A 25,972-nucleotide genomic window follows, 5' to 3' on the forward strand; every position below is an offset into this window, starting at 1 on the left:
AAATCCTTGAGCCTTATGCCGTGTCTAGGATTTAAGAGGGGTGGTTAGAGATTTAGTCATCCCTTGGATGGACATAGGCAGAGTATTGTTGCTCTTGACCAGATTTATGCATTTTCTAGATGAGGTCAGAGAGTTTCATGTAGTCGCTAGCTGTTTTGGAGTAGTTTTGGGTAGTTTGGCAGGTTATATAGGTTGAGTGCACTAGGTAGGAGTGCCCCATGTCATGTTGCAGATTTTACACAACTTTTTTTTGATTATTTTATTATTTTCTGCTGCGGTCGGCCAAGTTTTGGCTGATTGATCTGCATATTTTATTATTTTTCCTTCATCTATATATTGCTGGCCTGCTCTTGGTCATTCTTACTTCAGATTTGCAGGTGGAGAGTGTAAGAAGATACCCTAACACAAAAGCATAAATAGAAACCGTACGACAAAGCACAAACTGATAAAAGAACACAGTTAGGGTTAGGGTTAGGGTAACTCAGAGACAATGAGCACAGTGAATAAATGAAATGATATGACTACTAATAATATGATGCTCATGCAGCAAACTCACTATGCAGTGAATGAATACCGAACCTTGAACTCCTGTATCTCAAGGATCAGGGCAGGGGTAATGAGCAGGAGAGTGTGTCGTACTCCGAACGGATCCCGAATCGCAGCAAGGCAGCCTCCGGATGTCGAACACCAGCAAAGGCAGCAATGAGAAGTTGGATCTGATGCAGACAGCAGTGAGGAGAGAGAAAGGCTTAAAACGTAGGCAGGACAGCTTGTAGGATAGAGAAAGACTAAAAACGCAGGTAGGACAGCCTGCAAGAGAGAAAAACTGCAGCGACTGCAGCAGGAGAGAGAAAACTGTTAGGGCGGCAACTGGGGCCTGCAAACGCAGCAGTTTGCTGACGTGGTAGGCTGTACGACAGCAGTGCAGATGATCAGCAGTCAGTCGCTAGGCAGAAACAGCAGCAATCAGCGTGTGGAGGGCTGGAAACAGGCGCTAGATTGTAGGGAACAGTGATGGACAGCAAGGGCTGAGATGTCCTCCGCGAACGGGGTGTGGGCAGCAAGCTGATAACACCTGAAACCTGCAAAAAAGAGATTCGGGGAAGAGTGGAGGGCTAGTTGCCAATTTATAGAAAAGTAGGGTTCTAGATTCTCTCCCACTTAACTCTCTCGATCTGCTCCCCATTTTAGGGTTTTGGCTAAAATAAGCCTAAAATAAGCTTGTTTTGGGCTGTTTTAAGTGGCTAAGAGCAATTCTTAGCACAACAGAGAGAGATCTTTTGTGGAGATACACTCGACAACTGGTGTACATATTTGTTTTGTTCATTCAGCATTCGTACAATGCAGATTTCTGCATTGTACTGTCTCTCTCTCTCTTCTCTTCTCTCATTGTTCATTTTCTTTCAGTCTAGTCATGCACGTCCGCATTTGTTGCACTTTGACAACTTCCTCTCCCTCTTTCCCTCCCTCTCCTTGTTTCATTGACACGTTCTCTTCCTCTCCTCTCCCTCTTCCTCTCACTTTCAAGTTTCGGTACATTCCCTCTCTCCCTCTCTCTCACTTTTAAGCTCATGGCACTTTATACTTTCCATGATCTATGTTTAAATTGCATATTTTATATTTGTGTAAGCTGATTTTCTACATGATTTTATATGTATTTTTTACAAAACAACTTATTTTATTTTGAAGATTCTTGTGTATGTTGCATACTGTACATAATCACATACTAAATGTATCATACTGCGACTGCTTCCTCCCACTTCTCTCATCACAGGTTTGCCACATTGGTGCTATGGCTGCTTTCCCTCAGGTTGAGGTTATTTAACTTTAGATTGTTTCCATAAACCATTGAACCTACAAGTGAGTACATACACCTATGCAAAAGCACTCCTTGTGCGACCTTATCATTTGGGTGCCACAATTTGTTTTACTTTTGGAGTTCTATGCACAAGGCATGAAGATACCTATGATGCATGCTAAGCCATCTTGAGCTGTTGAGACCATGAGACCTCATGAGGCAATAAGCCCCGAGTGAGACTACCCCAATGAGTTATGGAGATTTCCCCACTCTATTTATGGGTTTGGTGGCTACTGGACCCTCAACTTTGTTGTTTACCCATTGGAAGAGAATAGTTGCTTGCTACTTTCGGCTTCATAGTCCGTTGTATTGAGAGATAGATAGTCACCTATCCATGGCTCTTCAAGATCTGCACATTATATGCCCTCATATTATTCCATCCATACAAAATCCCCCATGAACATCAAGGAGATCATTTGTCATACCCTTCCTCCCATCTCTCTTCTACTTAGCATTAAAGGCCACTTCTAATATCTTCTTGGAGAACAAGGTTTCACTACCTCCATAGTTGCAGTCATCATGTATAACTTCTTTAGTTTTTTGAGTGGATATTCCCTTTTCTTCATAGACTATTATTCATGAGTTTCTAAATTCCCTCTCCTTTAAAAGGGAATTTAGAGGGTGCTTGATAGGGGATCATGGTCCTTTGCAACCTTTTGTTGGAGGATTTGGAACTATCTTCGCCTCCCAAGGGATCTATCCATCTTTATTATGGAATCTTTGATTGTTGTGCCAAAAAAAAGGTTCATGTTTTGAACACACTTTTATGGAGTTTACCCATTTTTGTAACCATTACACTACGTAGACTTGTTTCAACATTCATTTAAAGATTTGGTTTCTATGATCGAGCTCAACATGAAACCCATGTCATGTTTCTATATACATCCATGGTGCTCCAATAAAAATGGTGTTAAAATGTGGCTATTTGTCACAAAGAAACAATATATGCTTGACATGGAAGAAAAATCTGTAGACACACTAGGTTGCTAGAGTGAGAGATTCGATCAATGCTACATTTAGGTGAATTAATTTTCTCACACCCATGATTATTGGATCACATATAGCAACTAGCCCACCAACATATGCAAAGGCTCGCAAATGATTTATGCAAGAACATGAACAAATGGGCCGTTGTAATCAAGTGACCAATAATAGTCTCATGGTCCTTTCAAATACGTATCTTATGGAAACATATCTTTGCTAGAGAGACAAGGTAACAACATCTCCAAGTGCATTAAAAAGCATGGCAAAGGATCCATGAGTAAGGGTATCTCATATGACACTAGCATAAACCCTCAATTTTATCTAAGAAATGAAGCAATTATCTTGCATAATATGGTTGGCATTCAACTCTTGCTTGTTGCTTTAGGGCCCGTAACAAAAGTCTCAAGGATCAAGTGGTAATACATCAATAGTGTTAGCTAAAAAAAAAAAAAAGCCTTGGCATGAATCCATATACCAAACATACATGCTTTAACATACGCTATGCTCCTCAAGATGCTTTATCCAATGTACAATGTAAGGATTATTTGCACGTCTTAGACCCATTGCTGTCACATTGATGCCAAGACTAGTATATCATGACCATAAGAAAGCATTCAATGTAAAACTAGATATAATCATTGGATCCAAACATGCGTTCAATGCATGCAAATATATACTCAATGTATTCATAACATCTTGTACTTTTCGTGTATGTCTGTTCTAATGGTTAACCTACCTTGGATATGTCCACTCTAGTATGACAACATGTAAGACTGGCTAATCATGGTTGTAATAAAAGACATGATGGACCAAGACCACAGTGCACACATTGCTGAATGTTTAACTTGCAGTTTCACTTGTGCCACAACACATCAGGAAATAACTTGTATCCGATTAAAAAGTAACTTGCAGTTATAAAACTCAGATATAGCAGTCTGTTTCCTCTTTGTTTCCCACCATTTCATCATCAAATTAGCTCAAGTGTTTGTTCCTTTTTATTATCTTGGAAATTTTTGTCACAAAAATAAGAATATTTTGATTCTCAAGCCTAATATGTTGTATGGGAAACTTGTAGTGGTATTACAACTTTGGCTCGATCCTCACTCCAATACTATTAGTGCTTATAATTATTTCTCGCCCTTGCATTGATTGCTTGAGCTTGCTTTTGTTAGAGTTTCAATGGAAGAGTCAAGAGTGCTATTCTTCAAGCCATTCAAAGCCTTAGAGGGAAAAATTACCATATCTATGAGCAACTTTTGAAAACGCAAAAAGTTGAGAATCTTAAAAATAAATAAAATTTTAAAATAGTGCAATAGAGTTGGCCATTGGTGAATGGTCATAATTTATGGTGGGCCCATGCAATGGGTTAGAACAAAGATAGTGTTTACTTCCTCCTACTTGACCGCTTTGGGTGCCTGTGATTGGATCTCAATCACATCAGGGTGAGACTCACATATAGAAAGGATGGATGTCTTGATCTGTGGACTAGATCTATCAAAATAGATAGATACAATTAACAAAATGACATGATTATGAAAGTTTGTGCAATATTTATGTGTAGATTAAAGTTTAGAATGTATGCAACTTTGTACGGAAAATTCATATGAGGATTCTAGACTTTTTTATTATATATTTGGAAAGAGTTTTCACATGACATCCATATCTTTTGTTTTTTTTTGGGGTGGGGGGGGAGGGGATGGGTCCCTCAATTGTAGGCATAGTTGCACTAGTACTATGTATGAAAGGATTTATACCATGCCACACTATAGGTACGGTACTACCTTAAGTGTTACTCAATGGATGCTTCTTTTCCGGTCTGATCCGCACTTTGGGATGAGTTAGATGAGTCATAGGATAATATAAATTGAGATTCAAACAACTTCTCTATCCTTTTTTATTCTTGTACCATATTGCACTTTTGGTATGTGACAACCATGATTTTAGGTGCCTTGGATTTGCCTTAAAAATGCACATTCTAAAAGATCTGAATGACATTCCGAGGAGAGTAGTTCTATGGCCTGATAGGCCTTACTAATATTGATTTTTTAAATTCTTGATGGTTTTTAACCAAAGAACGAAAGACATTGGTCTTATGTTGCTCTACTTTCCTTCTTTATACTAATTTTACTTTTATCCTAGGAAAAAAACTCATTTTCTTGTTCTCTGTCAAGTTTTCTTACTATAAATGTGCGACACTAGCTTAAGATAGCTCTTAATTGAAAAAGAAGTTGATGTACAATGGGATTCTCCCAATCCCTTTCGTTATTTTAACTCCCCTTGCTGCCAAAATGACCAACAAGTGTTCAATTTGATTTGCCCCTTGATTTGGGAAATCAATTGGCCTTCACCCACTTTGATGGAGATGGAAAATGCCCCAAATTCAATGACTAGTTGGTCCCTCCACTTGAATAGGCTAAAAACAGCTTCAGCCCTATTGAATCCAAGTCTTGGAGTTTCCAATTTTTGGCACGCTTCTCGAGGCTATTGGTAAATCCTAATTTCTGCTGCAGATTAAGGTTTACAACAGAGAAATCTTGGTCACAACCTTCTTGGCACTTGCTCTTTCTCCTTTAAAAATACCTCATTCTCTCTTTCTAGATTAAGTTTCCTTGCTGTAAATGTAAGACAGTAGATGAAGACAACTCCAATGTTGGTCATGACTCACAAACATCTTCCTCTTCATTTTGTTTCACTTGATCATCTGATCTCTCAACTTCTCTCTTTCTCACGTTGTTGTTTTCTTAGAACAATAGACCTGTAAATCCGTTTTCAGCACATCAGTTGAAGAATTTACTGTCCTCTTGATCCTCTTTGGGATCAGAAAGGAAGCCATGTAGATATATAACTTTATAACTGTGAAGAAAGGTTGATATCCCCTTTTCCTTCTCTTTAATTCATGGATAGTTGGTATATTGCATCAAAATTTACATATTTTGGTGTGTGTGCATTTATATATTTTTTCATGATCTATGTGAGTGAATTGTACTTCATTACTCTTAGGTTGATTGTAACTAAGTGACCATTTTAGGGGGCAGGGGTTGCCCATATTTAGCCCTTAATTTTCACTGTCTCTTTTATATGTCTCTAATTACTTTCGAATAATTTGTTGTACTCAGTTGAGGTGTTTGTTGCTTCCATTTCCTCATGATTTTTAATCATGAGAATAAGTGAGTATTTTATTTATTAAGCCTACTATGTTGAATGAGACGCTCACAACTTGAGACAACCATAAGATCATCCCCTTCAGAATGATCATGATATACTCTGGAATCTTTTGCAATGATCAAATTACAACTCATGGTTGTGCTCCGAGCAACCATATTCTTACCTCTTAAAAGAAGATGGTGATGTTGTGGCAATGGAACAATGCAGCTGTCCTTCAGCTAAGTAGAATGTAAACTTTGCAAGCACAAAATACTCAAAAGAGTAAAGCAACCAGCTAAGCACTCATAGACAAGGGAGCTAGAACACTCTTACTCAAGTCTCAAAGGCCACAACACCAACTGGCCTCAAAGCATGGCACCCCTTGTTGTACTTCTTTGTGATTCTAAAAGAAGAGCTTTACAAACTGCTGTTCATCTAGCTAATCAAGGTTCAGGTGGACTTTGATGGTAAGCAAGTACATCTAATCCATCAAACAATGCTCCATTGCAAACACTAATCTACAAACCAACCCCAAATTTATCATTGATTCCATAGGGCATGCTCTTCAAGTTAGGCCAACTTTGCCCATGTTACCAAGTGGTGATACTTTTTGCAGTTGCTTTTCTTATTTACTTATATAAATATTTTATTTTTCTTTTCTTTAGTTGTTGTTGCTTTTTACCCCCAGAGTTCTCTTGGATTAAGCCGGGATCTTTGCATGGCTAGAAGAGGCAGCCATTGGGACAAATTGGACTAATGGTTTGTCTGAGCCTTGGGATTGGATTGAATGGGCACTGAAGAATAGAATGCTAGTGGTTTGAGACTCTGTGCTTAGCCACTAGAGATGGTGCAGGACAATGAGCCTGGCCGAGATAGAAGATGCACATGTGAGAATGCTCACGGAATAAAAGTCACTGTAACTGAGCCACATTATACTTTTTGATGTGGTTGCAATGATAAAAGTTGCTCAGAACAACTTGAGGAATGCAGGGATTACCATCCCTAAAATTTAGGGAGTTACTATTTTTGGACCTCGGAATTTGTTCGCGTCATTATCTTCGTTTTTGCACGATGATTAATTCTCTGGTATGTGCCGAGGTCAAATTTTGCACTGATCATATAGAAATTTAGACCGGAAAGTTTAAATAGGAAAATTGTTACATGTATGCCATGTGTCACAAATTGGGCACAAATTCCCAAAAGAGAGAGAGAGCATTAAAAAAAAAAACGTAATAGGCAGGAGGGGCAGATCTGAGTGTGAGGTTTTCAGGGGCTGAGGGCAGATTGCTGCAAGTACATCAGCTATGGAGAGTACTTCTTTGTCTCTGACTCGTGTAGAGAGGTAGAGCTTGCTTCCTCTGGTCAACCCTCTCTCTATTCTCAGAGAAAATGCTCTGTATGATGGGTTGATTCCATCGAATGTACATTTTTGTGTTTTCTTTGCATTTTTGTCGACACAAGAGTCTCATTGTCTAGGTTCAGGAGCAACTGATTGCTTCTTCAATTCAGGAACTAAAGAAAGTGATGACCATGCCACACGAGAACAGGGTTTTCAGCTCTGATTTAGTGCTGTTTGTGGGACTGCTTTACTACTGGAATGATGCTAGGGTCAAAGGGTTTGTAGTCCATTTAGTATGGAACAGATCTGGAATGGAATAAGGTTGAGAAAAGGTCAAGAAATAGAAAGGGATGTTGTTTTGGATATGTTGTACTTTCCTTATGCGGCTGAAATTTACTTAGAAAGGGATGTTGTTCTGGATATGCTGTATTGTCCTTATGCAGCTGAAATTTACTTAGAAAGATGAAAGCCAAGTGTTCACAGGTTTTGTACTTTGGAACATTTCATTTTTTTGGTAGCCTTCCATCTTTTAATTGATAAAGAAATTCCAAGAGGGGCGCTGGTCTTTGGGGACAATGTGGGGTTGAGCAAGGGAGTGAGGTCTCTATTTGTGTGTGTATGTGAAAAGACGAGGTATTAATTGAAGGTACTGCTTTATGTGAGTCATAGACCGGTTCCAGCCTCGGTTTCAGCCCATGTGCATCTGCCCACAGCTGTTGCATCAACAGTTGCATTTCAAGCAATAAAAGTGTCAATTGAGTTGAAAGCACTCCAACATGTGCTCACATGCACACAATCCACAACAGCTCTAATAGTAGTAGTATGAATTGTAAACCCTGCATTCTTGATGCAATCCACAAGTGAACTTGCTCTTTGGAGAGTATACACCTGATTTGCATAGATTACCAAGAATCCTAGTCATCCTTGCCTCATCAAAACTGGTCAATAAGTGTGGTAGTGAGGAAACTCAGCAAATTATAGAATAGTCCTAGAGCAGAAGGCAAACAGCCAAATGCTGATCAAAATCAGCAACATGATGCTGATTATTATGTAACTACATGTTGGCCATGATTGCATACACTGACTCGTTTCTCAACATACCGTGATGCAGTTTCCAACTCACACAAGGTCCTTGTTGCTACTCTAGTACAATCTCCACAGTGTGACGCTTCATTCTTCTTCTTCTTGTTCATTCTTGGCATAAAGAGGTCAGATACAAATGAGTATATTTGACCATGTCTTGACTTGAGAACAACAATGAAAATAAAAGATGCCTAACTATACTGAGGCTTACAATCATAATGGCTTTAAGTCTAGACTACCATCTTGTACAAATGATTACTTGATGATCTTTTAGCTGACCTGGAGGATCCTCCCCTAATCAATAGGACTCTCCAGGAACACTATACTCTCCTTGAGGTAAGAATATGTCATGGGGTAGTCTAAGATAGAGATTCCACTGAGAGGGGTACTCCTCTTTGTGGCAAGCTATGATGGCTGGAATCTATTGAAGGAATGATATTGGGTGTGGAGCCAAGTTATCGTAATTTGGCAGCTGCCAAAAGGGTACATTCGCTGTATTTGCATTATAACCAGCAACATATGAAGCATTTGTATGATTGACATTTATTCCTTGAGCCTTATACATACTAGGGGGTGCAATGCATTACCATACACGCCACTTTGTGCTTGAGGCATCATCCCCATAGTACCATACATGGGTTTTGCATTCCACTTTCCATACCTTGATACATTGGGTTTTGCATTCTATGCATAGGTGGATTTGTGCCATACATTCCTATATGTGGTCCTTGACCAGCCATAGCATGGAATATTGTACCACTACCAAAGCAGCTTAGGTGCTACATATTTGCATGCATGCCTTGCTATTGCAAAATCCATTGGATTGGCACTACCCACATGGCCTTGCATTTGCAAGTCTAGCCTCCCTAGCATTGGTTGCTTTTTCGCATTACCAAGTTTTGGAGCATCTTGAGGTTGCGGTTGCTCTTCTTTGGGAGCTTCTTGCTCTTTGGAAGCTTTAGGGGATGACATCTTCTTCTCACTTGTCCTTTAGAAAGCCCAATAATTGCATAAATTGTGTTGGGAATAAAGGCCCTCGTGCTTTTTAAATGTGCTCGGGTGTGAACACACCGTTAGCACTTGTACATATATATATATATATATATATATATATATATATATATATATATATATATATACACACACACACACACACACACACACATATGTATATATGTATATATATATATGTATGTATGTATGTATGTATGTATGTAAAAACTTAAAGAGGTACACTCGTCATTGTACAAAAAAAAATCGTGTTCACTCTCCTCACTACTCTGCATTCTATCTCTCTCACTCTCTCTGCTGCTAGTAAGCAGTGCGTGTTTCGACCCTCGTGTTCTCTGTCTTAGCAAACTGGTATTTGAGGGGGCAAGAGACAACTCAGGTGTACACGCATCTCAAGACAGTTGACAGGCGTGCGTAGGCTTAGCAGCAGGTGCATGTTAGAGTCTGTAGTCGAGTGCTTGACAGAGGCAGCCGGACAAGCGGGCACGTTTTTTGTAGAGGGTGGGCTGTTGGAGAAAAGGTGATAGTTACTGCTAGAAAGGTTAGGTGAACAGGCGATTGCCTTGACCCGGGCTGATGAGCGTGCAACGGTTGGGCGAGTAGGCAACGGCTTGGTAAGCAGGTGACGAGCTGGACAGGTTAGTCACGGACCAATGGGATGTGACAAGTGACGTGATTGCACAGTGACTTCATTGGCGCTGAAGGCGAGATACGGTGGGCGACAGGATTGCAATAGCGCGGCAGTTGACAGGACATGCGTGGCGCTAACAAGTGGTGTTAGTCGTGACGGGTCAACGGACACCCGTCATCCAACCTTTTTTTCTCTTCAATTTTTTTTGAAATTCCTCTTCCACTACCGAGATTTAATGCGCACGAACACAAAAGGACAAATTTTTGCAAACTTGGTCCAGAAATTTGGGGCTTTTCCAAATTGAGTGTTGTTCATGTAAAATTGAGGCATGTGCATAAAAGATTGCAGACGTTGTGTCCATTTGAATTAGGGATTTTGCCAAAATTATTGAAATTTTGCTCGTCTGAGTGAAATTTCTCAACATTGGACCCATATAATTTGGGGCTTTTACTGTATTGGTGAAATTCTGTTCAGCTGAGTTAGATTGGGTGACATTGATGCACATTTGGACCTGAGAAATTTGGGGCTTTTGTAAAATTTTGTGAAATTTTGCTAATTTTGCCCTTTTTTGAGCACAACATTTTGGGGCTTTTGACCGTGCGTGTCAAATTTTATGCCCGTGGATACATGTACAATAGAAATTGCAACTAAAATTTGGGACTTCTCATGTAATGTGATGCATTTGCCCTTGGAATAGCTATAATCAGTTGTGGAATGCTACATGGTTTGGTGCTCCTGAAAATTTACTTACAGATCTGAAATTTCTGCTTATACGTGGTCATTCATTGTTGGTTGTTACTTGTTTTGTACCTTAGTCACTTGTGTGACAGTTTGGGTCTGCATTTGCTGAATTTTTTGGTCACATTTGGGCTGAAAATCATGGCCAGAAGCAATGATAGCAGTAATCTCATCTCATGCACATTAAGAAGCTTGAAGGAGCACATAACTTTGGAGTTTGGCAAAAATAGTCCTACAATATCCTGTTGCAGAAGAAGTAGACAAAGCTGATTAAGACCAAAGGGGCAAAACTCGCAGACATGGAAGAGGAAGATTGGGATGAGTTAAATGAGCTTGCACACTCAACCATCGAGCTATCGATTTTTGATGCCTTGCTGTTTAACATTGAAGGTTTGGATTCTGCATATGCTTTTTGGACTCGATTGGAAGAACTGTATGCACAGAAGAGTGCCGCAAGCAAAGTGTATTGGTTGAAAAAGTTTATGGATTTGCGTATGAAAGAGGGTACAGAATGTCTACTCACTTGAGTGAGTTTAACTCCATTTACAACCAGCTGGTTGCCTTGAAGTTCTTGATTAATGAAGAATTTAAGGCTACGTTCTTGCTTTGCACTCTGCGAGAGAGTTGGGATACATTTAGCACTGCTATGAGCAATTCTAATGCGATTCTTTTGTATGTTGATGTAGAGAGTGCTCTACTCATGAAAGAAATGAATTGGTAGAACAATGCATCTAGTAAGTCTTCTAGTGCTTTGCATACTAGAGACAGATCACAGTAGAAAGGAAAATTTGATAGCAAGGGACGCAGTAAATCACGTGGCAAAGATGTTGAATGCCATCATTGTGGCAAGAAGGATCACTTTAAATGTGACTGCTACAAATGGAAGAAAGAAAAAGGAAACGGCAAGAAAATAGATGACAGCAAGGAAGAGAAGAAAGAGAGTCAGCGTAAAAAGAGTAGTGTCAAAATTGAAGAGGTGAATGTAGTTACTCATGATAGTGACAATGGGAATGACGTTCTCTTTGTCTCTTCACACTTTCGTGCACATGCTTTACATACAGATGATGAAATGCATACTTGGATTCTCGATTCAGGTGCTTCCTTTCATGTCACCCCTTATCGTGAGTGTTTCTCTGCCTATACAGGGGGGTCGACATGGTGTTGTCCATCTTGGGGACAACTATGCATGTGACATTGCAGGTATTGACAGTGTGCAGTTGCAGTTTCAACATGGTTCTGTCTTCACACTTCAGCATGTACGGCATGTACCTCAGCTCAAGAAGAGCTTGATTAGCACAGGGCAGCTAGATGACAATGGATTTCATAACACCTTTGGTGATGGGAAGTGGAGCATGTGTAAGGGATCTAGAGTGATTGCTAGAGGTTGTAAAAGTGATACCTTGTATTCTCCCCGTGTATCTAGTGTGAGTAATCATGTTGTTGCCATGACCGAGCAATTAAGTATTTCTTTGTGGCATGGCAGGTTGGGACACATGAGTCAAACTGGGATGAAAGAAGCATGGTGAGGCAAGCCACCTTTATATGCTCACCTGAAGCTGTTTAGCTACGAGGCTTTTGTGCACATTCTTAAAGAAAAACACAACAAACTTGAGCCAAAGTCCTATAAATGCATTTTCCTAGGATGTGGTGACGAGGGTGAAATTTGGTATAGATTATGGGATCCCGAGAAAAGGAAAGTAGTATGCAGCAATGATGTTATGTTCCAGGAAGATCGCATGCATAAACAACCCGAAAAGATTGAGGAGGTCCGTAGGGTTGTATTTTGGGAAGAAATACATTTTGGACAGCAAAATGTACCTGCTATACAGCAGCAAATACCCTTGTAAATGAACGTGTAAATGCAGAAAATAATGATGAAAATGATCAGCCAGCTATTGCCCATGATAATGAGCCACTACATGTGCAGGAATGGCCAAGACAACAAGTTGTTAATGTTGATTTGCAGGCTGAAATGCCAGGATAGCAAGTTGAAAATGCTCAACCGCCAGCAAACAATGATCATTAGGTTAGGAGATCGTCTAGGGCTACTTGACAACTTGATAGATTCATTCCTGATGCAAACAATGTGGCTGATTATGTCATGTTGACAAAGTGTGGTGAACCATCTTGCTTCAAGGAAGCAATGGACAGACATGACAACAATAAATGGTATAAAGCCATGTTGTCAAAAATGGAATCTCTTGAGAAAAATGACACTTGGAACTTGCTGCAGTTGCCTGAAGGGCAGAAAACACTTCCATGCAAATGGGTTTACAAGATGGTCACTTCTGGTTTCTCACCAAAGTACAGAGCAAGATTGGTTGCGAAGGGATACAAGCAGGAACATGGAATTGACTTTGATGAGATCTTCTCTCCTAGAGTCAAGATGAAACCGGCCTGTTCACTGGAAAGAGTGGTAGTGTACAACCAAAATATATAAATGCTTTCACCCAATTCACAGTCGCCCACTTTACGTGAACTTAAAGACACAGAACCAAGAAGAAATATAGGAAGCTAGAATGCTCCTGTTGCGACACAGACACCCTGTTGGCCCCTAAGTCAGGCACCCCTTGCGGTATTTACAAGCTGTCCTTGTACAAAGTGGAGAAGGAAACATAGTTCCAACTTGACACCATAACGGCAGTACAACTTGACCTGGTCATTATCTTTACTCAATAGGTGCCTCCATACACCTAAACACACTCAATGAAGTGCCTAGTAAGAAATTCAGCACGCTGAATTTTCTGGTTTTTGTCTTTAAACTGCTCCAAAATACATGTACAGTGTCCTTGGAGCTTCCTTGAAGCTTCTGGAGCAAATAGACACAAAAAATGTCCAAAAACCTAAACCTGCAAAAATATACAGCAAACTGTAATTTCCTGTTTTGGGCCCTGTTTTACCTGCTAATCACTTGTGTGCGTAGCCAACAGGCTCCCGCAACTTATGGGCCACTTGCCCTTTGAATCTTGTGAGATTTTACACGAGAAATCTCAGGAAAACAACGTTTTCCACACAAGTATCTGCTTGGGAATGCAATTAGCAAACCCTGTACCTGTTCAAGAGGCTCTTGCCTCGGCAATTATGCATAAACCCACAACACTGTACACGATCCATCTGATCAGCCCACAACACTGTACATAATCCATCTGCTCAGATAAGGAGAGAGTGACCTAGGAGGAGCAAGCTCAACCTCTGTACATGAGTCAGAGATGAAGAAGTACCCTCCATAGCTGATGTATTTGCAGCAATCTGCCTTGAGCCCCATGAGTTCCATGCTTCAATGTGCCCCTCATGCATTGAAACTCGTTTTTGTGTTGCTCTCTCTCTCTCTCTCTCTCTCTCTCTCTCGGGAATTTATGCCCAAATTGCGACACATGGCATACACGTAACAATTTTTCTGTTTAAACCTTTCGGTCTAAAATTCTCTATGATCGGTGTAAAATTTGTTCTGAGCACAGACCAGAGAAGTAATCCTCGTGCAAAAACGAAGATAATGACGCGAACATATTCTGGGGTCCAAAAATAGTAACTCCCTAAAATTTAGGAGTTGCTTCCATTGCATCCCCACTAGTCTTTTGACCATCTTTGCAGACTATGGCTACATCCAAATTTGCAATGTAGCTCAACTGAAAGTGAATTTCCACTGATGACCCCACATGGACTAATCTCTTGCAGATTTGTCCATCTTCACTTTGAACTAGTCTCTTCCAGGCTAGCTCTTCAACACACTTGTCCATATACACTTTCACAAGTCTCTTCCAGGCTTGTCAATCTACAGTGCCATCAGTCTCTTCCAGACTTGTATTGGACCTTAACTATCCAGTCTTGACTCACTGGACATTCCTGTCTGTTTCACATACTGGCTATGCAACTCAGGCGTTTAGATTTCAAGATGATCCTTCCAAAAAGAAAAACCAAATAAAGTAGTAATAAAGAAATCAGTAAAAAGATAATAGTTGTCACAGTCTTGTGATACAAGATGACTATATAGAGAACCATTTTGGGCTTGGTTGCAGCTGAAGATATGGAGCTCATACAGATGGATGTAAAGACTGCATTCTTACATAGTGATCTGCATGAAGACATATATATGCAACAGCCTGAAGGGTTCGTGGAAAAAGGAAAAGAGAAGACGGTATGTAAACTCAAAAGGAGTTTATAACAAGCACCAAGAGAATGGTATCATAAGTTTGATACATTTATGCAATCTCAAGGTTTACATAGAAGTGAAGTGGATCATTGCTTGTACAACAAGACGGCAGCAGATGGTAGCTTGATTATTTTGGTTCTGTATGTTGATGACATGCTGATTGTTGACAGTGATACTCATGCCTTGAACTCACTGAAGCAAAGTCATTATGGCAACTTTGACATGAAGGATCTTGGTGATGCAAATCACAGTCTTGGCCTGCGAATAGTCAGAGATATGTCAAAAGGATTACTCTATTTATCTCAGTAGGAGTATATCTCCAAGGTTTTGCAATGTTTCAATATGGAGGGGGGGAAAATAATTGGGGTTCCATTGTCTCCATATGTGAAACTCAGTGCAGAGGATAGCCCTACATCTGATGATGAGACGGCTGAAATGGCTAAGATACCAGATGCTTCAACTATTGGCAGTTCGATGGATGCTATGGTTGCTACACGTCTTGACATTGCCTTTGCAGTGGGAGTGGTTAGCAGATACATGGCAAACCTTAGTAAAACGCATTGGGAAGTAGTGAAAGTTATTATGAGATGCCTCAAAGACACAAAGGAGTTGTGCATCTGTTTTGGAAAGCAGAAGGCATTTGTTGTTGGCTTTATGGATAAAGACTATCCTGGTCATGTGGATTTGGTATGTGTTTACCTTCATAGGAGGAGCAATCTCTTGGATCTCGAGGCTACAAAAGTGTATTACATTGTCTACTATAGAGGTAGAGTATGTGGTTGCCACTGAGGCATGCAAGGAGGCTTTATGGCTTTCATGTCTGGTGGGAGAGCTTGGCATTACAGAGTTACTTGTTCTCCATTGTGATAGTCAAAGTGCTATCATGCTAGCACGGAATTCCGTCTTTCATGCAAAGATGAAGCACATACACATGAACTACCATTTCATTAGAGATGTACTTGACAAGAGCATTGAGCCTGTCAAAGTGCATATAGATAATCCTGTAGACCTTCTCACGAAGGGTCTTCTAGCAGAGTGGTTTGCTCATTGCTGACAGATGATGGGAGTTTTATAGATGTATGTATTTCAGCTTTGTACATACCTAGACTTAGCTGATTCTTTTCTCCTGTCAAGGCACATTGCCTTCAGGTGGGAGGTTGTTGGGAATAAAGGCCCTCGTGCCTTTTAAATGTTCTCAGGTGTGAATACACCCTTAGCTCTTGTACTTTCACACACACACACACACACACACACACACATATATATATATATATATATATAGAGAGAGAGAGAGAGAGAGAGAGAGAGGTACACTCATCATTGTACCAAAAAAAAAACGTATTCTCTCTCCTCACTACTCTGCATTCTCTCTCTCTCTCTCTCTCTCTCTCACGCTCTCTACTGCTAGTAAGCACTGCGTATCTTGATCCTCGCATTCTCTGTCTCAACAAATTGGAGATCCTTGGCCAGCTGAGCAAAGATGTTTACTGCTGTCCTCAATCGAGCCTTGAATTGTTCATCATATTTTGGCTCTTCTTGCTGGTCATCAGCATCTTGTGGTCTTGAGGGACCTAGTTGTTGCTCTAAATCCACATTTTCTCCTTGTTGCCTATGCTGAGTGCCTATTCCAAGGTTAGGCATTGCATTTCTTGTATTGCTTTGTGTACCTTCGGAGGGTGAAGCTTCATCATGACTTGAGCCATTGTATGATGACATGGTTGTTGTAATGCACTTAGCTGATCACAATTTGAGCAATATGCAACTTCCCTAACTCGTGCTCAGGTGCTTCGGGCCCACCTAATTAAGGGAGTTGATATATTTTGGCAATGGAACCATATGGGCAAGGAGCCTTCCTTCTTGGCAAGGGCGGTGATAACTTGATTTAACTCAAATTGCAACAAGCATTAAATGCACAAATCTGGAAATGCACACTTTACCACTTAATCTTGGACAATAGACACACCCAATTGGTCTCGGCAACTAGTGCCTCTTGTGGTATTTCTTTATCTTGTATTGCTATAAAGTTGAGATTTGGATTAATCTCCTTCAATCTTCAATACAATGGTTGTCATAAATGACCAGCACTGCTTGGGCACATGTTGCCCCTTGATTGTATAACGATTCGGTGTGAGTTTGGGTCTTTAATCTCTTGCAGGGGGCGGCAATAATTTGAAAAGGGCTACCCCTCGGATTAGCACAAATTAATGCCTTTTGTTGTTACATGAAGTACTTAGTTTTCAATACATGGGCTTATATCCCAAGGTGTCTGTGGAAACCCTAAATTTTTATGTAAGTTAGGGTTTCAATAACAAATTTTTAGTTGCTCTTCACCCAAAGCTGGAAAGGACTGAGAATTGTTGAGAGATTAAAGTAGACGGGTGAGAAGCTGATGAGAGAGGAATCTCTGATTTCTATTGTGAGAAGTGGGCTTAATCTACTACCACCACCCCTAGGACCAGCTAGAATGCTGTTGCCTGTTGTCAATCAGGCAACAGCATTGCCTCGATGCTATTGCCTAGCCTTGGATTGCCTCTTCCTGGCTTGAAATGCCTTGAATTGGCTGGTGCCTGCAGTCTACAACCACTCTTCTTTCTCTCTCAACCTCTAAATGGCTGGAATGACCCTCAGCCAGTCCCTAAACAGTCCTCACTCAGTCTGCATGGGTAATTTTGATGAAAGTGACAACCTGTTTTGCCAATTGGTAGCCTTCTAATTGCATTTTCCAGCATTAATTAATTACTTTTCAGAATTTAATATATGAAAGCAATTAATTTTCCATTTGATCTTGGCCAAGAACTAGCTAATGCCTATTCCCAATTCATGTGCTAACCCCCATAGGACTTTTAGTTATCCCAACATTAATTGGCCTAGGGATAGCATTAATTTATTGATTAATGCCTAGTTCCCCAATGTTACCACTAGACATTTAATGGCCCAATTAATGGCTTAGGCCCAAATTGATACCAAGGACCCACAAGTACTTGTTTGTATAACTTTTATGATTGTCACCGACTGTTCACTTGGGCTACTTAAGGCCGTCATATGACTTAATTAACTTGCAATGCATATGTGCACCTCACATGTGTACAACATATTAATGTTAAAGCTAAGCATTAAAAATACATTTCCTCGTGACACTTGGAATTATTTATGTATTAATGTTGGAAGCGTGGGAGAGAGTGTGAGAGAGCCTTGGAATTATGATAACAAACATATGCCTTGGAAGACGGAAGATATTGTATGGTCCAATTTACATGGTAAAAAATAGCTTATTTTTTGGTACAAGTGGTATGGATACATACAGTACAAACCATATGGGATGTACAAGTTCGTATATTGTACAAGTACAGCTGTGTGCCATGGTATCATTTTAAAACATGGTCGTGTTTACATACAAATGAAATGTCTTAGAATGTTCTTCTTCCCAAATTTCCATCTTGAAATGATTCTCTAGTTTTACTCATAAATTCTACATTTTCAACTATGCTTGTGATAAGACTAGTATCTCCATGGATTTTGTAGTAGCATTGCCACATATAGTGAGATTCAGAGTAAATTGACATGCTTGTGATAGGATTATCTCTCTTTAGATCTCTAGTGGCCAAGCGGATAAGACACGAGTATGTTGACGATGCATTTTTTTTCCTATGGTCACTCCATCGGTCAGTGCGAATGGAGTATATTGATGATACATTTTCTCCCATGGTCACTCCATCTGTTGGTGCGAATGAAGTATATTGACGATACATTTTTTTCCTATGGTCACTCCATCCGTCGGTGTGTAGCCCGAATTGCTTGCTGATTGTTATTACAGCAAGGGGCTTTTAGAACAGCAAAGGAGATTGTGGAATCTTAGCTTGTACTCATCCCATTAGCAATCAAAGTTAAAGAAATACCAAAAGGGACGCTAGTTTTGGAGCCAAGAGGGTGTCAAATGTCCAAATTATTTAAGTAAATTGTGCATTTTAATTTATGTTTATTTGCTAATTGCTGTAATTAAGTGCTTAATCAAGGAATTACTACCCTCTCTAAGAAGGAAGGCTGGTTTCACTGGTTCATCCTTTGCATGGATCCACATTTCCAATGGCTTTTACCATCTTCTTCCATTGCTCTTGCTTTAGGACATTAAATTGGATATTGTGTCAATGACTGTGTGCAAACTCAAGGTTTGCAAGTTGTTTTTTCCTAAGAAAGGAAACTGATCCTATATATTGTTGGGGTCTTGGAAGAGAGTGGATTGCCTCTCTAGTGCCACACAAGTCTCTATTAATTGTTTTTTAAGAGATAGATGTGGATGTGGAGTCAACATCACCAATGGTAGAGGCATCGGTTGGAGAGAAACCTATATTCAAGACTTTATCACAAGTTGGTATAGGTATTGGTCGTCTTGACCCACCATCACCTCTTCCTCTAGTAGATCCCCCTCTCATCTTGGCAAGAATCTTGTCCATGGTGTTTTGAGGGATCTCTTTACATGGAGTGACTTGTCCCCCTATCTTTGAAATATATTGAAGAAGTCCGGTCATGCCACTTGTGTAGTGTTTCTTGCAATACTTGCATGTCCAATGGTGGGAGGTGGGACTTCTTTGTGTCCTTCACATGGATGGCATGCAAGGTGAAGGCCTCATACTTGTCCCTTGTCATGATGCTGATGGAGGCTTGGATGTTGAGAGAGAGAGAGAGAGAGAGAGAGAGAGAGAGAGAGAGAGGCTTGATAGATTGTAGTCTGGTGGGAGGGGAGGGGGGAGTGTGAGAGCTTTCCTCTCAGGTGATGCTTAAGAGAGGGACATTAGCTGGCTGAATGCTCGTTGTTTTTGTGTGAAAGAATGGAGAGGAGGAGCTCCTTTTATAGTGCAGGAGAAGAGAGGAATCTGAGAGTTTAGGTGGCTGGGATCCAAGGCTCTATGAACAGTGAGAAGGCTGAAGCTGGCTGCATAGGGAATCTAAGGGGGCTGGGGTGTGCGCATGATTGGAACAGGGCTGGAGCAAGTGGTCCCCAAGGCCAAGTGGGCTGAGGAAAAGTGCCACGTAGGCAGGACATGCAGGGGACATGCAAGCGGGATGTGGATTGAATGTATAGGGACATGCCAGACATGGTGTCCAAACTGAAGCTTTATCGTATGAATCTGTTTGTACTCATATGGTATGGGCACTGTACAGATTGTCCCATGCATACTGGTCGGGAAAAAGTGCCACATAGGCAAGACAGGAAAGGGACACGTAATCAGGATGTGGATTGAAAGCATAGGAACGTGCTAGATGCGGTGTCCAAACTGCAGCAGTTGTATTGTATGAATCCATCTGAACTGGCATGGTACAGCACTGTACAGATTGTACCGCTGCGTGCTGGTCCATGTATGATGTCTGAAGACAACCATGGCAGCCTTCTAAATGCAATTTCTAGCGTTAATTAATTGATTTTTGGAATTTAATTTTTGAAAGTTAATTAAAATATTAAGAATTTAAGTTCTGAAAATCAATTAATAATTCCTTTGTCCTTGCCTAAGAACTGGCTGTTGCCCATTCGTATTTAATTGATTAATGCCCAGTCTAAATGTCACCCCTAGACATTTTAATGGCCCAATCTGGCCTAGACCCAAACTGACAGCAAGCACCCACAAGAACTTGTCTAGCATAACTGTACACAACTTTTGCCAATGCCACCCATTGCATATTTAGGGTACTCAGGCCGTCACTGTGACTGAACTGACTTTCACTTCACATGTGCACCTCACATGTACACAACTTAACACTAAAGGTACATGTCCCTTTAATAGGACCTGTCAAGAAGCTTTTGGGTTTGGGAGGAAACTCAGACCACGAAGATGTTCTCTTCTAGGTAACATGGCCTTTACGGTATAAACTGTATAAGATGCTCGGGTAAGCAGGAATGCCTAGAACCATGCATCAAGCTGAACGAAACTGTAGACTTGACTCGAGTGCCCAAGTACCTGTCAAAAGCTGCAAGCTCAGAATACTCTTGATCTCTAACTATCATGAACTGTAGCTGATACTTACTATTCACATCATATGAAGTTTTTGGCTTGGAGGCAGCCGCTGGCTGCTGTGATGGTGAGTCAAAGTTGTCAATTGCACACACATGAAATTTTTGGCTTGGAGTAGAAGTCAGCCATGCGAACAGCACTACTATAGGGGGAAGCAGGGGATCTTCATTGCTATATACAGGTCTGCAGGGAGGGAGGAGAGGAAGGGAGCAAGGGATCCACATGGCTATATGTCTGGAAGGAGGGTGGAGAGAGGGAGTGTCTATGAGAAGGACTAGAGGTGGCTGGGCAGAGAGATCCGGAGCAGTGGCACAATAGATAGAGCTAGGTGCAACATGAGGCATGAGTTGGCTGATGACCATGAAGGTGTGGCTAGCAGAGGCTGCAATCAGGCACAGAGCAGGGAAGTAAACAGCTGATGACAAGGGATGTGTTAATGCACCCCCTTTTTTTGGGGGATTGGGGGGGTGGGTGGGAGTGGCGCATGTGAAGAAGATAAAGGCCAGGAGGATATGGTAAGAAATAGCAATGCAGTCACGTAGTCCAGTACTAGATGGATGTTTTGGATGTGATGTTGTATCTTTGGAGTGTAATCCACCAATTTCAGTTTCAGTTGCTGTTCAAGTTGTATCAGGAAACAATCTTAGAATAACTGTGAGAAACGTGGATACCCTGCTACGCTCCTGCATTTAACACTGTTTAATAAACTGGTCACTTGGTTGTGGTGTATTACATGTATTCTAGCATAAAACACAAAACCTAAGATGGACTTCCCATCCACTACCTGTGCAAACTTAATATCAGTCTTGAGTCAAATTTTCACTAAGAACACTCTCAGAACACCAATGCACTAGCATAAATCACCACAATGTTGTTTAATTCAGAGGCATAGTATGCAACCTGAAAACATGTTGGTATCGTAGGTCCTCACTTTTATGTTTAGCGATAGCAGTGGATATTTAATGGTTTTTGAAGTCAGTGCTGATATTCACCCTCTAAACCAAAGTGCGCTATTACTTGATAAGTAGTTGTAAATGCTTTCTAGTGTGCTTGAAAAATGTGCAATTGGTTGTGCACATCTTACTGGGTATAACTCCTCACATACAATGTCCATGAAATTATTAAAAAAACTACATTGTTGTTACTGATGCCTTTGAGTATTTAAAACTGCATTTAATTAATGCAAATTTTAATTGGTATTTTTGTTTATAGTCTGGTGCTAATTCTGAAGATTGCTGATTTAAAAGGCCATCACTTTACAGGGAGGAGTTTGAGTCTCTAAGAAAGCAGATAAACGAGGCAAAATATAAAGATGATAAAAATAAGCTTGTGAGTCTTTATGGAAGAGTCAGGAAAGAATACTCCCAGTGTCACAAGGTACGCAAAGCAAACTCATGGTACTAGCTCTCCATTGCGTGGTGTTTGTTGACATTTTGGATTATAAGATAAAGCAACGCGTCCTACTGTTGTTCCGCTGTCTCACCTGTGCTTTTATATTTGCATGTGGGTAGGGATGCATGTGGCTGTGCGGTTGCATGTGAGGGCATATTTGTGTATGTGTGGTTGCATGTGTGCAGGCTCATCCCCACTTCAGGGAAATGCATGCATTGTGATGGTGATTGTTCAATACTTGGTTCTTTTGCTAAGAGTTTTTCTTATCGTTGCTATGATTACAGAGGTACAGACGAATGCAGTCTACGTTTCGGCTACTGCATCAGGAGCTGCAGGTATCTGATCTTAGGATGAAGCTGGTTCTTTCCAATATGCTAATGCATAATTTTTGCGAGTGCTGAAGATTAAAACTGGTTTGTTGAAGTAGCGGGGTTGTTTTGTCGTTCACCTTGGCTCTGGTTTGGTGATGATTCAATACAGGCCATTAAGCTACGGTGTAAAGAGTACGCAGAAAAAGTTGGACAGGGCTAATTGAGGAAGACTGCTGCTGCTTTATCAATTATGTTACACCCTGTAAAATTGGTGCTGGTGGCTTTGTCAGGCAAGTGTGTTGTTTGGCTACGGTGTATTCTCCTGTGGCGTCCACCCACATCTCCTATGCGTGTACCCATTGCCTAGTGTTGGCACCTGAGTGTAAAGTTTTCCATATTCTTTCCATTTCTATGATATTTGTACAAATTTAAAGAGTTGAACAGGATTGGTGCAATGCCACACAATTGTAACACTTTCAGTGTGTTAGCAAGATCTGTTATAGGCTCATATTTTGTACAGAGCCAATTTTGACATGAGCACGCCTTTATATGGTCAAAAGGGAATGTATATCTAATCTTCCTATCGAAATGCTGCTTGACCAACATATGGTCCATCCATTGGGGTTGCCAACTGTCTGATGTAACCTTCATGCAATTGACAGTCAAATAGCCTCTCTTAGAGGATGATGACGTGAATTGTTGAATATCAGCATTTGTAAATTGGGTAAGCAGCAAGAGCTACCAATCAAAATCTTGGTTGCTTTTGAGCACCATCTTAAAGATTAAAGATGTGTCTGTCTACTGGAGTTAAATCAGAATATACGAGTTTTGAATAGACTCTGTTCTTCTTGAAACTCTTTATGCATTCTGTTTTAAGAATCTTTTGTCTATTTTATGTACCGTTTGTTAAGACTATGGAGTGCAGAGGACAATATACATGGTTTCACCGCATGGCAAAACTGGACTAAGAAGTGACTGACTTCATCTGTGTCAGCCATCACCTCAGCAAGTAATAGGCACTATGACACCTGCATTTATCCTCTGCTCGTCTACGTGCAGCTTCATGATGGTCAAAATGGATTCTAGAGTACAAATGAAAGTATAGGGGCCATTAGAGGATATGATTAAGTACATGCTCCCTTATAAGTTGGAAAAACCAAGCCAAGGGGCACAATTAAGAGAAGGCATCCTTAATCCCAAAGTTCACAATGGGATCATCAATCTACCTACTGAGTGGTCATCATAAAAATCTAATATCTTGGTTGGAAGTCAAACTTAGAAAATAATCTTGCGGTAAATGTTCATACGACTAAACTTAAGCTATGAAGCCACATTGGCTATTGGATTAAGAGAGTAATTATTTGGACAACAAACTATGGGCAGATTTGGAAAGATAGTGGAGACTAAAAAGCACAATGTCTCTATCTGATGTGCCTATGGGAAACATTATAGACACACAAAGAATTGATGGACCAAGACAATGTTCGTGCGCCAAACATCCTTATTGAGGCTCTAAATGAGGACATTGCGAGAGAAGTAATGACTTGCCTTCTAATATGTTCCCTCAAGGTAAGCATTGTTTACCTTGTCTTTTAATCTTTCCAAAAACATTAAACTTGTGCTTAATAATAATCTCAATTGCAACGGAAACTTGATACAATCACTTTGCCCTAATTAAATACTATTCGATTGCTTTAGGATGCCATCTATGAAATTCTCCTCCTTGCTAGGCTTATAGTTTCTCTCTAAGCTTTTGCACTTGTCATATATACATAATATCCATAATTATAGAGCTTTTGTTGAAATTGTACATCTTGTATTGTGCTTGTTTTATATGGCAATCAAAGTGCACATTCATTTAGCTTTTATGGATCATGTGCAAGACATGGATTGATGTAATCTAGGTATTGAGAGATCTCAGCAAAGTCTCAATTCACAACATAAATGTAGGGTTAGGGTCTCACAGGCAGCTAGTCTCAATCCAATTACTCTTGTGAATGATCCTTCTCTCTCCTTTGCACTTTGGCTTATGGCTTCTCTCTTGAAGCTCCAGTGCGAGAGAAGAGCATTCTTAGTGTTTAAGGCTCTCATTAGTTTGTGTATATATAGGAAGTTATTTGAGGCTTCAATCCTTCACTTTGAACATGAGAGGGATGAGGGTTGTAGTGTTTTGTTCTACATGTTATCTAACAAATGGCTCAAAATTTAAAACAAGATTCAATAAGCAAAGTTGCCATTTTAATGAGCTTGGTAAAATGAGATGAATGATATGTATCACCCATTTGAGAATGATGGAAATATCTTACACCATGAGCTCGAGCTCTAAGCATATGAGAAATAATTGCAAGAAAATCTATGTTGTACCATCAAGTAGCATCTTTTTCATCTCTTCATAGAGAAACAAAGAAAACAATTGGAACAACAAGAACATCTTCACACAACATTATAGACAATCTCCCACCGATTTATCTTTATTAGAACACAGTCTTCATAGCAATGAACAAAAGAGAACAACTTATATACACCATCATATGAATGGAATCAATCACGTAACCTTCATATTATAGCCTTCGAGAATGTAGCCATTTCTTGCTCTCTCACAATCTCTCTCATATACAATATATCAATCTCTAAAATGACTATCTTTCACTCAATATATCTCTCTCACATACTTTAGATCACTTATGATGATTGCTGAATTTGCTAGCTACTTCTATAGCTTGTTGATAGTCATCCTCATCGTCTGAGAATGGCAAGTGAACGGTTGCCAATACACGCATCCAATCATGCTCATCCTTAGGGCAAGGAATATGCTTAGTTAAGGGTCCATGTTTGTACTTTCCTTGTGAGTCACCCTTTAGCATTGCAGAGATAACATCAAGGTCAAATGGTGTCCATCTCTACTTGAATAGCTTCTATCCTATTGCCCAAGAATATTAGGCCATTACCCCAATCCTCTATGAGTCGGGCCTTTTCATAGGTTGTGGCTCGCTTGGGGATTATTTATCAGCGACATATTCGTTGTCTATCCTAGTGATCTTATCCATGTTTTTTCTTCTATTTTGCATGCATTTCTTTGTGTGTCTAGTGTGTGTTTGTATGCCATCTAAATTTCTTCTCAACTAGTCAAGTATGTTTTCTTGGTGCCTAGGGACTATTATTTGCTTCTCCAATGGGATTTTATTTGTAAGGCGGGCTTGTATGAGTCCATGGCCAAGCCATTGGCGCTCTTATATGAGGATCTAGCCTTTTGTGACACCTTCTTATCTTCCAACAAATATGCCAGAACTGTCCGTGACACTACCCTCACAAAAACCTCTTGGGGT

At 40.3% G+C, this 25,972-nt stretch overlaps 1 protein-coding gene across 2 annotated transcripts in view; it reads left to right on the plus strand.

Annotated features, from left to right (window-relative positions):
• LOC148011803 (dentin sialophosphoprotein-like protein) overlaps positions 1-23,482 on the plus strand; it is a 115,396-nt gene extending 91,914 nt beyond the window's left edge. Inside the window, exons 10-12 of one of the 2 annotated variants that reach the window (XM_087670059.1) lie at positions 22,191-22,320; positions 22,620-22,670; positions 22,816-23,482. In XM_087670059.1, the coding sequence (XP_087526185.1) occupies positions 22,191-22,320; positions 22,620-22,670; positions 22,816-22,866 (232 nt within the window). In that variant the 3' untranslated portion in view covers positions 22,867-23,482. The remainder of the gene's footprint in view (positions 1-22,190; positions 22,321-22,619; positions 22,671-22,815) is intronic. The other variant, XM_087670060.1, reaches the window with a different exon arrangement.
• The last annotated feature ends 2,490 nt before the right edge of the window (positions 23,483-25,972 follow it).

This window comes from Lygodium microphyllum, chromosome 28, assembly GCF_053477565.2.
Source record: "Lygodium microphyllum isolate KBCC chromosome 28, Lygodium_microphyllum_v1.1.10, whole genome shotgun sequence".
Taxonomy (NCBI): Eukaryota; Viridiplantae; Streptophyta; class Polypodiopsida; order Schizaeales; family Lygodiaceae; genus Lygodium; species Lygodium microphyllum.